The 14,652-nt window shown below is 41.9% G+C and overlaps 1 protein-coding gene across 5 annotated transcripts; it reads left to right on the top strand.

Moving 5' to 3' along the window:
* The first annotated feature begins 1,316 nt into the window (after positions 1 to 1,316).
* Positions 1,317 to 8,466, top strand: LOC119312381 (external alternative NAD(P)H-ubiquinone oxidoreductase B1, mitochondrial-like). 5 transcript variants are annotated; one of them, XM_037588114.1, is made up of 13 exons: positions 1,317 to 2,093; positions 2,206 to 2,412; positions 2,613 to 2,731; positions 3,155 to 3,374; positions 3,463 to 3,501; positions 3,576 to 3,688; positions 4,562 to 4,615; positions 5,047 to 5,200; positions 5,545 to 5,699; positions 5,795 to 5,844; positions 5,949 to 6,090; positions 6,579 to 6,668; positions 7,823 to 8,466. In XM_037588114.1, the coding sequence occupies exons 1-3, from the start codon at positions 1,797 to 1,799 to the stop codon at positions 2,712 to 2,714; spliced, it is 606 nt and encodes a 201-aa protein (XP_037444011.1). In that variant the 5' UTR covers positions 1,317 to 1,796; the 3' UTR covers positions 2,715 to 2,731; positions 3,155 to 3,374; positions 3,463 to 3,501; positions 3,576 to 3,688; positions 4,562 to 4,615; positions 5,047 to 5,200; positions 5,545 to 5,699; positions 5,795 to 5,844; positions 5,949 to 6,090; positions 6,579 to 6,668; positions 7,823 to 8,466. The 5 variants fall into 5 exon arrangements, with proteins under 5 accessions (XP_037444011.1, XP_037444012.1, XP_037444010.1 ...); XM_037588115.1 differs by having other exon boundaries at positions 6,579 to 6,675; XM_037588113.1 differs by having other exon boundaries at positions 6,579 to 6,733.
* The last annotated feature ends 6,186 nt before the right edge of the window (positions 8,467 to 14,652 follow it).

Below are 14,652 nucleotides of genomic sequence, written 5' to 3'. Positions count from 1 at the left end.
GGCAAAAACCCTAACTTTTTTGTTGAGGAAGGAGGAGGCGGCAGCTAGACACATAGCAACGTCTGCACACTGCCAATGCATGTGATAATAATGCAAGTCCCATTGCATGTTGTATATTTTATTTATTTGATAAATTACATCATTTTGCAAGTGCCCGTATGCCAACATCGCTAGCTTATAATGGATATTAATGTTGTGTTAAAGCTGTAGTGTAGAATTTTAGCACTTAACTACTCTTCTTGTCATGCTTGCATTCTTACAACCCATTTTGTCTAAGCCAGAGAGATATTTAAGAATTAGGTGCAATTTAGTCATATTTTTATTTCTTTATACCACTTCTTCTCTAAGTAAAAATTTAATAATGTAGAACAGTGGCATTGATGTTCCTATGTGCTATGTTTGATGTTCCTATGTGATTTTTTTTCAAAACTATCACGTTATTTGAAGCAAATTCGGAAACTACAGCATGCTTTGGAGAAATATCAAGTCTAGCACCCTGTCGGCCAGGTGTTGGCCGAAAAGGGTGTTTTCGGCCACCTCTAGGCCAAAATAGGGTTTTCGGCCATGCCTTGGCCGAAAAGGTGCAAAGCTGGCCGAAGAGGGGTGTTTTCGGCCACCCTTTGGCCGAAAAGGACTTTTTGGCCTAGTGTAGGCCGAAAAGTACTTGTTGGTCAATCGTAGGCCGAAAAGTACTTTTTGGTCAAGTTTAGGCCGAAAAGTCCCTTGGACCACCTTTTTTCGTTAACTGTTGGCCAATATATTTTCCCGCCAACCCCTTCGTTGATGCAACCCTCTTGCCCTTCGACGATGTGGTCCTTTTGCCATCCGTCGATGCAGAACTATTGCCCTTCGAGGATGCAGAAGTCTTTCCCAACAGATAACGGAAAGGTGGGCCTAAGGGACTTTTCGGCCTACACTAGACCAAAATGTACTTTTCGGCCTAGTGTAGACCAAAAAGTACTTTTCGGCCTACATTTGACCAAAAAGACCTTTTGGGCCAAACAACAGCCGAAAACAGCCATTTCGGCCAGCTCAACCACTTTTCGGCCATGGCAAGGCCGAAAACCCTACTTCGGCCAACAGTTGGCCGAAAACTACCTTTTCGGCCTGCACGTGGCCGACAGGGTCATAGTTTTGCATTTTTTCATTATGTGCTATAGTTTCCGAAATTGCTACAAAATACGTCATAGTTTTGAAAAAAAATCTTCCTATGTGCTATGTTCTTTTAGTATAATAGTGGTGCAATCATGCAAGAACATTTTTTCTCGCTTTGTCATGATCTGATGTAGGTGCCGATTATGTATCCCCTTGTTAGAGTCCGGAGCAAAATGGAGCTCTCCCGTGCGTTTGGATTCTGGACCGTCCGATCGTTTTCCTGATGCGATTCCTGCCGTCGGATCTCGGGCTTGGCTCACGTGAGGCGTCGGATATTTACCAGATTGCTGTGAGCCGTCGGATAAAATTCCAATGGCAACATAATGTAAATACCGTGCCCCCATCAGGGCATTTCGGTAATTTCGCGTAGTGGAGGTATAAAAGGGGGCCTCTCTTTTGACGGAGACCTAGCCGCCTCCTCCCTCGCTCGCTCCTGCAGCCGCCTCCCTCCCTCCCTCCCACGCAGCTTCCTCCCTCACTCGCTCGCTCCTCATCCGGCGACGGCGGCGGCGGCTCCCGTGCCCGCATTCTTCCTCCCCCAACACGCCACCGCGTGGCCCCGCACGCCTAGGCGGCTCCCACCAACCACGGCGACGGCGGCAGCGGCCACGGAGGAGGGCGGCGGATCAGCAGCGCCGGCGATGGCGTCCGTGGCGGCGGTGGATTCCTGCCGTCCACTCAATCCCGCGCTCGATCTCCTAGCCCCTCCTCTCCTGCGCTCGTTTCCCTGCTGCCTCTCTCATGAAGAAGAAGGGGTGGTTCTCGGCACAGGCTGGGCTGGCACCTCCTTCCTCAAGAACCTCGACTCCTCCCGCTACGAGGTGAAGGTCATCTCGCCCCGCAACTGCTTCGCGTTCACGCCGCTGCTCCCCAGCGTCACCTGCGGCACCGTGGAGGCGCGCAGCGCCGTCGAGCCGATACAGAGGATGTTCGAGAAGGTACTCGGTTGATTGGTTTGGCCATCGATCTGATGCTCTTGTGGTTGCTGTTATGCAGAGCTGTGGACTAACACAGTGGCTGGCTGCTTCTCTTGTTCTTATTTTTTTGCAGAATGGGAAGGATGTCGCGTATTATGAAGCAGAGTGCTTGAAGATCAATCTGACGAAGAAAGCCGTCCACTGCCGCTCTGCCGTCGGCACTAATTTGGATGGGAATGGCGATTTCATGCTTGATTATGATTACTTGGTTGTCGCTCTTGGAGCTGCTGTCAATACATTTAACACTCCTGGCGTGATGGAGCATTGCCACTTTCTGAAGGTAAAAATCTTGTGCAGCATTGTGTCGTCTCTTTACTGTTCTGCTCTCTCTCATGTTTCAGTCCTCAGATGTAAGTTATTCTGTTTAATTAATATTCAGCAACATCTTCAGATATATCGTGCTGTAAAGTATTAGGGAGTTTACATTCATGGGACTGTTAGCCACATCTTGTACTTACAGCCTTACATTGTAAAAGCCAGGAAGTGGAGGATGCCCAAAAGATTCGGAAGAGCTTGATAGACTGCTTTGAAAGGGCGTCAATTCCTAACATCAGTGAAGAGGAGCATGGGAAATTTTCCTGAACATGGGAAATAGCCAGGTGACAGGGAAAACAATTTGGGATATTTCCCATGTTCAGGAAAACAATTTAGTCACTAGAAGTGGGAATTATATCCCAGTCACCGATTCCTTACCAGGATAGATAGACCAAAACCACTTTACCCCAAGCAATGCCAGTGTAGGATTAATTCTTACCAAATCTTGTTAGTAATTTTTTGATTGTGGCGGTTTCTTCCCTGTTATTCCTCTGCTTCCTTTTCTTTTTAAAATGAATGTTCCTAACTGCTATGAAATAATCACGCTTACTGTAGATATTGTGATTTTATTGGGGAATTGGTTGCTTGATTTGACAAGGGAAAAGTTTCCCCACTGTTTCAATATCCATGCCTTTGTTTGTAGCGTCAGTACATCTTCTCTTTTCTCCATGTTTATTGTGAGATGATATATCTATTTCAACATGTAGGTTTGACCAAAGGATAGCTGTGTTTGCTGAATCAAAGTTCCAAAGAGATGGCATCAAGTTGAGTACAGGATTCAGAGTGATAAAGGTCTCCGATGATTCAATTACGGTGAAGTGCAAATCATATGGTGTAGAAACATTGGTGCCGTATGGAATGGCTATTTGGTCTGCGGGTATTGGTACTCGCCCCGTCGTTACAGACTTCATGAATCAAGTTGGTCAGGTTGTTAAATCTGAATCAAAGTTGTTACCAAGTTATTCTTAACTTCTAACATTTTGTTGACGAATGCAAATGTTCTCTCTTTCAACAGGGCAAACGACGTGCCTCTGCTGCACTCGTCGATCCGTAGGTATGTCACTATTTTGTTCCGTTTTGGTTATTGGCTGTTGCTAATCTTTATTTTTTCATCTTCTTTTCATGCAGATTGGTCCACGATTCATGACCTTCGGGTCAATCCCCTGGTCGGTGACTCCTTCGATATGTGCGTGCACATCATCTATTAGCAGCCTCGTCCATCTTCGTTCACGGATCTGCAGGTCAACCCCTCTTCTCCTCCTTTCCCCTCCTCTTCTTTCCAGACCTAGGTGTAGGATTGTATGGCAGTATGCATTTTTTGCCTCGCTCTGTTCTGCTTGTAGATCATGTCCTTTCTGTTAAAGGCCAAAAGTATTTTTGTCTTTGTGCATTGGATGTTTGTCGTTTCCTTCCTTCACTGCTTGTTGTATGGCGCTGAGTGTTGGCCGACTAAAAGGCGACATGTTCAACAGTTAGGTGTGGCGGAGATGCGTATGTTGAGATGGATGTGTGGCCACACGAGGAAGGATCGAGTCCGGAATGATGATATACGAGATAGAGTTGGGGTAGCACCAATTGAAGAGAAGCTTGTCCAACATCGTCTGAGATGGTTTGGGCATATCCAGCGCAGGCCTCCAGAAGCTCCAGTGCATAGCGGATGGCTAAAGCGTGCGGAGAATGTCAAGAGAGGGCGGGGTAGACCGAATTTGACATGGGAGGAGTCCGTTAAGAGAGACCTGAAGGATTGGGGTATCACCGAAGAGCTAGCTATGGACAGGGGTGCATGGAAGCTTGCTATCCATGTGCCAGAGCCATGAGTTGGTTGCGAGATCTTATGGGTTTCACCTCTAGCCTACCCCAACTTGCTTGGGACTAAAGGCTTTGTTGTTGTTGTTGTTGTTGCTAGATATATGCCTTTTGTTCCTTTTCTGGATCTTTGTAGGGCCTATGATTGTTGGTCCTTTCACCTTTGTGCATGGAATGTTGGTTATTTTGTTCCTTTGCTTGTTTTATTTATTGTTTCTTTCTACTGTGCTCCTATGATTCAACAATAACCGAGGCAAGGGTGTAATGATCTGAGTTTCCAAATATTGAATTGCAATTATGGTTTCCAGAAATAAGAAACGGGAGGAGCAGGGGTGGTCACACAAGCAGAATGGCCACACAAGGTGTTTTTCTCAATTAGATCACATGCATCTCTTAAAGATAACACCATAGCAAGTATGATTTACAGACTATTAGATATTATCGGTCTATGCTTCGTGTGTTTGTAGTGTTCCTAAATCTAGATATGCTGTTTACATATGTGCTGATTTCTGTGACTAAATAGACTAGCAGCTCTGTCAATGGTTCTAAATACTTGCATCTTTTTGTTAGGCACATGAATTCTTATTCTGAACAAGTTTAAAATTTGACATGGCACCGGTTTGTAGGTGCTTTTTCCTATATATATTGATCAGATGCTTTCTACACGCTCTTGCTCTTCATAGATCATCTATTTGTCAGGCCTATCACTTTATGAGTTTCTAATAACAACCTAGGTCTTGCAGAATGCAACTACATGAATTTTAGGCCTATGCTCACTCGCCAATTGTTGTAGGTGTTCTCTCATTGTCGCACTACTGGCCACCTCTCCTCTCCATGGCGCTCAATTCTGTGACAGGAGCCTGTTTTGTGTGCCGCACAGCTATCCCAAAGGTGTAGTTGTCGTTGTACAGAGTTGTACTTCCTTGCCGGAAACCTCTCCAATTCTGGTATACCACCTCCCTCCCGTCTTTTTCGTTCTTTTGTGCGATTCATGATTTATGGACGTGTGATGTGGAATGTCTTTAATGGTAAATTTTTGGATCGTTGTTTTATGGTCGATACAGCTGCAAAAGCAGATATGCAAAATTGAGAGCAATGATACTGTGCTTACTAAAAATAACAACTCTGATAATTGCATAGAGGATAGGTCTGAAACTTTTATTTACATATTTAGCTTCATTTTTTCTGATAGGAGTATCCTCAAAGTATGGCAACTATTCACTTACTTAATTGTTGTTGGCCTTTTCTTCCTTTACTTGTACTCATCGAAACCTTTCCCTTTTGTTTGTAGTGGTGTCAGCTATGACCTGGAGAGAGGTGTTTAGACTCCCTAAGATGGCACATGTCGCTGAGGAGACGTGATCTCCGAGCAGCCCTTCTCATAGCTCGCAGTCCAGGTCGATGCCAAATTCAACTTCCAGGAGGCTTTTTCTGCTGTGGCTGCAGGTTCGTGTTACCGGGGAAAATATCTTTTGTTTGTTTGGTGATGTGGGTGAGTTGATTTCTACCTGATTTGTTCCTTGCCATCCTGATCTGTGTAGCGTTAAGCATTTGAATGGAGCACATATAGGCATCCCCCGGTTCATTTTAGGTGAGTGTGGATCTTACATTGTTCTGTTTTTACTAGATGTTTATTCGCCTGTTGTGATGGCATATCTGATTGTTTATATTGTTTGACATGTATTCCGTGCATAGAGTCACTTGGTTGTTTGATGCGTTCGTGCTCGTCGGCGGGACGGTGCAAGGCGCAACTCCGACGCGGTTCCTCGCCGGTTGGACGGCATTCAGGCGCAACCCCGGCGCGCACTGAGTACTGCCTTGGCTATAACCTCCCTCGGTGAGCTCCATCTTCCCAGATTTGACCGAGCGAATTTGGGTTCTGCCTCTCCAGGATTAGAAATGTAGTTATTTCCTGTCATGTAATACTGTTTTCCATCATATTTATTTATTTAAATCTTGAATAGGGGAACTATAAGAATGCAAATCAATAAGAGTTGTTCATATTTTGCTAGCAAGTGCATCCTATTATTATTACGATGGAGTACCGATTGCTGAAATATGTCTTCGACGTCTATTTTAATTTTTTGTTTCAAGGTAGGAGACTGATGAAGGGGAGCCTTGGCGCAGTGGTAAATGCCTTGTGACCATGAGGTCATGGGTTCAAGTCCTGGAAACAGCCTCTTACAGAAATGTAGGGAAAGGCTGCGTACTATAGACCCAAAGTGGTCGGACCCTTCCCTGGACCCTGCGCAAGCGGGAGCTACATGCACCAGGTTGCCCTTTTTTAAGGTAGGAGACTGATATGAACTGCCAATGTTTTAACAGAAATTTAGTTCATATGAAAGAAAAGAAAGGCATACAGTACCTGGCATTGACATTGGGAGCATGGGCTACTGCTCGCACCTCTACCTACAGGTTACAGGTTCCTTCCTTTCTCTATATGGTGGCCTAGGAAGGAAGATTTTTGTTAACTCATTCAGGTGTTGTCAAATGCTCCAGAATTTTATTAACTCATATGAGTGTTGTCAAATGCTCTAGATATTATATAGTCCGTTCTACAGGGTGTTGTTTGGGTGATTTAGTTGGAGAAAATAATCTCTACCTACAGCTACATTAACTGGTACCACCATTGCTGGGCATTGATTGCCAATAGAAATTCTCTCCTCGAATGTTTGTAAAAACAAGGGTGCAGTGAGGCTTAACTAAAGGAATGCCTGGAAAGTTGCATACTCTGTGAACCATGTATGTCCTGTGTTTATCCAACATTTGGTCCTATATTTTCAACTTTTGTGTCTACTTGAGAAAAGGAGGAAAAACTACAGTTCAAAGCCTTTTATAAAATGCATCTCACTTTATTTTCTAAGATATAAAAATTACTTGAATTATCTGTAGCATACTTCTCTGTCATCCAATATAGGTCTCCCAGGCGATCTAAATAAATATCAAGGATATAATTAGGCACACATGTCACTTTTTTCTTTCTTAACCTGTATGAAGAAATAAGAAAACCTGTATTAGCAAAATCGTTTAATATTGTTAGTCGAGCAGTACACATGTATGAACAAAAAAGGGACATGTATGAATAGAATCGTTCAATAGTTTTAGTCGAGCAGTATATAGAAAAACCGGCCCAAATGCATATGGAGTATTCAAGTTGAACAAGCCAATTGGATGGTAGAATATGCTATCAGGCTTAAACTTTATATTGATTGAAGAGAAAATATAGAAAAGTAAGGGCTGAAGGTAAATAGAAATATAGGATACTGCCAGGCATGTGTTTAACTAAACAACAAGCATTCATTTGTGCACTTCCTCATCTAAAATAATCATATCATTTCTATTATCCTTTATCTCACATTCTCACCAGTGCACTGTGCCAGTCAGTGGTCCTGCTATCTGAACTTCATTGCTCTTATTTTGGTTCATTTCTTTGCAACATTTTATTCCTATTGTAGCCTTCAATCAGTTTTAGCCTTGAATAATTCTGTATCTTTAGCCTTTAATCAGTTTGCATTTCCCCCTTATTTTGATACATTGCTCTACGACAGTTTATTCTGATTGTGTTACAGGTACTTTAATTGTAAGTGAGTTCTATCATGCACAATCATGTATGCACACCGGTCTATCCAGAAGATTAGGTCACGGCCCTCTCTGCCCGGGCCGCCGGCTCCCCGGAGGGCCGCATCCGGCCTGCCGCAAGTACACCTAAGCTACGGCCTCCCCGGGGGCCGTAATTGGAAGTGGATGACCAAGGAGAAGGTGCACGGTGGGGGCCATGCGCTTAAGTGGGAGGCGAGCTCGCCTCCCCCAACGACAACGGCTTCGACCTCAAGTGAAAGTGGGAGGCCAAGTCCAAGCCTGTCGCTGCCGGCAAGGCTAAAACCAAGTGGGGCACCGAGGAAGCCAGCAAGGATGAGAAGAGGCCGGCGAGGAAGTGCGTCCAGAGCAAGGAGATCCCCGCTGGCTGAGACGTCCAGATCGAAGTACTTAGCAGAAAAGATGAGATTTTTGTGGGGGTTTGGCCCCGATTTGAATGAAATGTAGGATTTTCAGTACTCCAGTAGCATACTCCAGTACTTTTTTTAACTATATCTGATTATAGATATTTTATATAGTATCATATTCTGTTAAGAAACAATTTTGCTTTTTGCTTGACATTGATGTGGTGGTGTTTTGTCATATTTTTATACCATGTCTTCAGGATTTTCAGTTCTTTTGCCGTACATAACATGTCACAGCCCTTCAGGTTTTTGGGTTGTTCTTCTGCCATTCCATCTATGTGTGTGTATGTTCTTGAAAACCATTAGGATTTGCTTTTGGTATATCATGTGACATTTTCTATGACATGTTCAAAGTGATGTAATTAACCAAACTATTACTCCTATTAGTGCTTAGTTCCTCCTATACTTTCTTTGAGAAATTCTAATGATGGAATCAATGGTCTATATTTCCTTCAATCTGTGGAATATATATTGTGTAACCAGTAGTGGACTGGGTGGGTGCTGCTATCGTGCTTTGCTATTCAGGTAACAGCCTGAATTGAATATGAATCGTGTTCTACCAAGTTGGATATAATGTCACTGCATTGTAAATAAGGTTATTATATGCTGCAATTCTTCATTGCTTTTGGTATGATGTCAATCTATCAAATTTGAAGCGTGACCTACTGTGTTGGATGGTTGCTGGGTTGGATATGACCGCACCCGGCAGGGGTGCGGGGTGCGGCAAGCCGCACTTTCTATCTAGTGTTCCAGCATGGCAGTGGCAGTGCATCCATCTAACGACACTTTAGAGTTCAGCCGGTTCGATGGCGACGGGCTCCGAGATGTCAACATAGATGATCGGGGTGTGTGTTGGCCTTATCCATCGCCTCAGAATTGACCACGGCAAGATGTTTCATTGCCACCATGCATTGACGATTGTTAGTAAGGAGGATAAGCGGCAATGCGTGTGAAATGATGTGTTGAAATAAATGGTGTGTACATGTGGGAGGTATTGAGCCATGTTTATCACACGCTCAAGGTGTATACTTCTTTTTATCTCCCGTTGCAACGCTCAGGCATTTTTGCTAGTAAAATAAAATGCATATATATCTCTTTTCAAAATAAAGACCAATGCTATCCTACGTGAAAAAAAACTAATTTATTTACATGGTCCAAGAGTCTTTGTTGAGAATGAATAGAAAAATTCCTACAAAATTGTACCAAATAAAAAACACTTTAGAAGAAAGAGAGTGCTTATCTTCATCTGCTACAACCCAGTCGACGCGACTTGCGACGGAAGATGTAGCAGGAGCACGATCAGATCAGTTTTTTTCCTGCTAATTGGAGCATGATGGAACCATGGCTTGCGTTGGGGTCATTTGGGATATGGCCGCGATCATCCCCCTAACGATATCCATAAGGCCCTGTATTTGGTTCTGTATTTCCTCTATTATTTATTTCTTTTCCTTTGTTTTACTCCCTTATTTATTTATTTCTATTTTATCAAATTTACACGGCTTTTTCTAATTCGATAACTTTTTAAAAAATCAATGAACGTTTTTTCAAATCAAGCTTAAAATTGATGAACTTTTTTAAAAATTTATGACCGTTCAAAATTGATGAACTTTTTTTTTAAAATCAATGAAATGTTTTCAGATTTGTGAAATTTTCTTCAAATTTGATGAACTTTTTATTCAAAATTGATGAACTATTCTTGAAAATAAATGAACTTTTTTCACATTTGTGAACTTTTATTCAAAATTGATGAACTTTATTCGAAATCAATGATTTTTTTAAAAAAAAATCAGTGAACTTTTCTCTGATTTGTGAACTTTTCTTTAAAATCTATGAACTTTTCCTTCAAATTCGATGAAATTAATGAACTTTTATTCAAAATCGTGAACCTTTTTTAAAATTTGATGAACCTTTTTTAAAAACCAATGAACTTTTTTTTAAAATTCCGTGAACTTTTTTTTCCATGCCGGTGACAAATATATGATTTGTAATTCAATTGATTTATATGGGTACAAAATATGTGTTATTGTTGTCCAAAAAGAAGTATTATATACAACTGTTTTTGCATTCTAGACAACTAAGTCGTCAGTGTCCAGTGGTTATCGAGCTGAGTCGCCGAGTCATTGGGATGCGGGTTTGATTCCTACCTCTTCCATATTTGAAGCTGAAATCACTTTCTTTCCACGTCTGTTAACATAGCTGGGCCGGACCGCCAGCGGGCGCGCGCGAGCGCCAAGCGGCGCTTGTAGGAGCTCCCCTGTTTCGAGGCGCATCGCCCTAACCACCCCGCCACAAAACCTACTGTGATAATGTGCATCTTTCTTTCTTTTCTTTTTCTATTCTTCCTTATTTTTCAAATCCATGAAAACAATTCAATGTTGTGAACATATTTTACAAATTGATGAACTTTTTGAAAAATCAATGAAGTTTTTCTATTGAAATCTTTGAACTTTCAAATTTTATTCTCTTTTTTTTCAAAGAAAAACACATCTTCCTAAAATCTATGTGCAATTAATGGCGCGGCTGCACTTAATCTTAAAACTTTCACGCAATTATGATTCACAAGTGAATGTTTGTTCTAGCGGTTAGGAGCCCCGTATTTGACACTAGCGACATGAAAACAAGGGATTTTCTTTCTTTTTTGTTTATTTCTAATAGTTTCTATTTTGGTCTTTAAAAACACAAATTTTCTAATTTTTGAAACTAAATCTTATTTGAAAATTTGAGAACATTTTCAAAAAAACTGCACCTTTTCCTCACGAGAGCAACATTTTTAGGTTGTTTTCTGCGCTATAAAAAAAATTCGCAGCTCTTTGTGGGCCGGCCGCCTAGGGGCGGTTGTAAGCGCCAGCTACCTGGCGCTTAAAGCGCCATATAGGAGCTCCCTATTTGACGCTAGCGACATGAAAACAAGCGATTTTCTTTCCTTTTTGTTTATTTCTAATAGTTTCTATTTTTGTCGTTTAACAACACGATTTTATTATTTTTAAAACTAAATCTTATTCGAAAATTTGGGAACATTTTTCAAAAAAACTGCACCTTTTCCTGGAACTTTTGTGAACATTTCTTGGGAAGCATGAAACTTTTTTTTGTTTTTTCTTGAAGATTTGTTTTTTGAAATTCTGAACACTTTTAAACATGGTCTTTTATTGAAATTCCAAACATTTTTAAAAACAATGTTTTTTTAAAAGACCAAAACCTTGTAGAAGGTTTCTAAAACTAGAATGTTATGGTACAACTAGCGCTAAATGGGCCTGAACGATCTGCTCGCTCGCTATCCCTTGTGAGATTGCTCAGTAACTTGACAAGTTAGCGTCAATTATGTACCCTAAAAAAATTAGCGTTAATTATGAATTGTCAAGCCATGCTTGACCGAGTTCATCCACCTGATGGCGTACATGAGCTATGAATGTAGCCCAGTTCTGGTAACCAGTAGAACCTTCTTTTAGCAGGGAGACAACACAAGAGGAATTACAGGAGGAGTAATGCTACACCTACATAATCTCGTTACATGTATAACGTAATAGGCAACATGGACAATAATGATTGGAGATAGGGGGAGAAAAGGGTCCACCCACGTGAATATCAGGGGGAAGAGACAATCACTAGGAAGTTTACGTAAAATCTTTCGTAGATGTCCACAGATGTAGGATTATCGTTACACAAGTTACCATCAACAGAAGAAAATAAAAACAAAATCCTTCGGGGGTCCTTGCAACTATACCAACAAAATGATCAAAACCTTCAACCATCATCGTGAGAGGCTGCCGGAGAAGAGAAGAAAAGGCCTCCACCATGCCAAGATCCAAGAGAAAGCAATAACGACAAAACTACATTTTAAGCCTCTGGATAGGCGACTCTGCAAAGGACGACACACTTGTCGTTGTGGGACGCCGTCCAGAGAGAAATATCCACCTCTATTGGATCCTGGCGCTGATGTAAACAATCGCCGGCGAAAACGAGTGGCTCTAGGGCCTGCAACCAACTTCCATCGCCAAAATTACCAGACGGGACTAGTGCCGCTGCATTAGCCACCTTTAACACAAGCACTTCCACCTCCACGTAGGGGATGGAGGAACCGTTGAGGCGACGTGGACAGAGCCAAAGAAAAAGGTCCACCAAGATCTCCATCGCCGCCTTGACGACCTCTCCTGGACACACATCCACAATTCCTTAACATTAAAACCATTATTTGCGGTGGTGACGGCGACATCGACAAGTCATCGTCGACGCCCAACAAACTAACCCTAAACAACATCAGATCGGAAGAGCCGCCCCACCCAATCACCATCGTTGAATCGAGGAAAGTAGAGCCAATAGTTTCACCGTCATTCAAAGAAGGAACTGCTTCGCATCCCTTGTTGTCTGTATAGTGAGAGACATGGGAACAAGTTTTTCATGTAAAAAATTGGCTCCTAACATGCTTCGCCGACTTCTTGTCCAATCTCGATGAACCAAACACTTGCCAGACCTCTGCTTCATCCTCATGGGGCCACGACCTAGAGTAGCCCTTTGCTGGTGCTGCGCCATGGCTAGAGAATATACAGAGATATCGTTTTGTAACCCTTGGACCGGGCTCGCCTGATTTGTTTTGTAAAACTTTGTGGACTTTCTTGGTAGTCAAAGGAACAATTATTGACAGGCAACAAAGTGTTGGAGTTGGAACATGGAACATTTTTATAACAAAAACCTGAAGTATATTCCACCTCTGATAATTCTCAATTGTTTAAGCAACTGATGAACAATAGCGCTGAGTAGTATACATGCAACTCTATATAGCATTGAGTTGCCCTACGTTGATAGGGAAGACGAAGGGCGCAGAGCCGTCGAAGGTAGTGGCGGTAAGCTTCTACGTGGTGGCCTCGGTGGGGTGGTAGATGTCCCAGAACACGTGGTCAGAGCGGTTGGCATAGTACTTTCTAAGAAGGGTGCAGGCGCTCTTGGTGTTTGATGACCCAAGAGTATAGGGGATCAATCATAGTCCTTTCGATAAGTAAGAGTGTCAAACCCAACAAGGAGCAGAAGCAAATGATAAGCACATTTCAGTAAGGTGTACTCTGCAAGTGCTGAAAGTAGCGGTAACAGATAGTTTTGTAGCAAGGTAATTAGTTACAATAGTAACCAAGGTGCAGCAAAGTGGCCCAATCCTTTTTATAGTAAAGGACAAGACGGAAAGTTCTCTTATAATAAGCAAAGTGTTCTCGATGACACATGGGAATTCTCTTCTACTCACGTTCATCATGTTTAGTTGATTTGCGTTTGTTACTTTGATAATTTGATATGTGGGTGGACTGGTTCTAGGGTGATGTTCTTACTTGAACAAGCAACACTCTTATGACTACCCTTCTCGTAAGCATCCGCAATAAAGAAGAATTAAGATAAATCTAACCATAGCATGAAACATATTTTTGTGTTTTTGTAAAATGTTTTAGAAGTGGGGGAGATGAAAATGAGAGGAAATTGGAAAATGAAAGTAAAAGCAAGGAGATGAAAGTTGACGCGATGGTACTTGATAGGTTTTGGTGATGTCTCCCCGACAAGGGCGCCAGAAATTCTTCCGGCTACTTGTGAGCTACGTTGAGATTTCCTCGAAGAGGAGAGGATGATGCAGTATAGTAGAGATAAGTATTTCCCTCAGTTAAGAACCAAGTTTATTAATCTAGCAGGAGAACCACACAAGACCTCATGAACAACACCTACACACAAAATAACAAATACTTGCACCCAACGCAAACAAGGGGTTGTTAATCCCTTGGCGGTTAATTGCAAGGATCAAATATCACAGTGATAGATAGATAAACAAAAACACAAAATAAAATAATGGTAAATAAATTGCAGCAAGGTATTTTTGGATTTTAATATATGATAAAGATAGACCCGGGGCCATAGTGTTCACTAGAGGTTTCTCTCTTGAAAATAGCATATGGTGGGTAAACAAATTACTATTAGGCAATTGATAGAGGAGCGCATAGTTATGACGATATTCAAGGCAATGATCACGTGTATAGGTATCATGTCCGAGACGAGTAGACTGACCTCTGCCTGCATCTACTACTATTACTCCACACATCGACCGCTATCCAACATGCACCTAGAGTATTAAGTTCATAAATAATGGAGTAACGCCTTAAGCAATATGACATGATGTAGATAAAGTAAACCCAATTAAAATGAATAAACCCCTTCTTTTTATCCTTAATCGCAACAATACAAATACGTGTCATGTCCTTTTCTGTCACTGGGATTGAGCAACACAAGATTGAACCCATCACAAAACACCTCCCCCATTGCAAGATAAATCAATCTAGTTGGCCAAACCAAATGTATAGATAGGATAGAAATACAAAGCTATAACAATCATGCATGAAAGAGTTCAGAGAAGACTCAAATAATATTCATGA

The sequence above is a fragment of the Triticum dicoccoides genome, chromosome 5B, assembly GCF_002162155.2.
Source record: "Triticum dicoccoides isolate Atlit2015 ecotype Zavitan chromosome 5B, WEW_v2.0, whole genome shotgun sequence".
Lineage (NCBI taxonomy): Eukaryota > Viridiplantae > Streptophyta > Magnoliopsida > Poales > Poaceae > Triticum > Triticum dicoccoides.
The sequence above is the reverse complement of the archived record's forward strand: the minus strand, read 5'-3'. Positions and strand labels throughout refer to the sequence as shown.

What these genes read in the sequence shown, in the direction of transcription:
- LOC119312381 (XM_037588112.1), top strand. Translation starts at nt 1,797, where the DNA reads ATGGCGTCCGTGGCGGCGGTGGATTCCTGCCGTCCACTCAATCCCGCG. An exon ending in TACAGAGGATGTTCGAGAAG is followed by an intron (nt 2,094 to 2,205) that starts GTACTCGGTTGA and finishes ATTTTTTTGCAG; the next exon opens with AATGGGAAGGATGTCGCGTA. An exon ending in AGCATTGCCACTTTCTGAAG is followed by an intron (nt 2,413 to 2,612) that starts GTAAAAATCTTG and finishes TGTAAAAGCCAG; the next exon opens with GAAGTGGAGGATGCCCAAAA.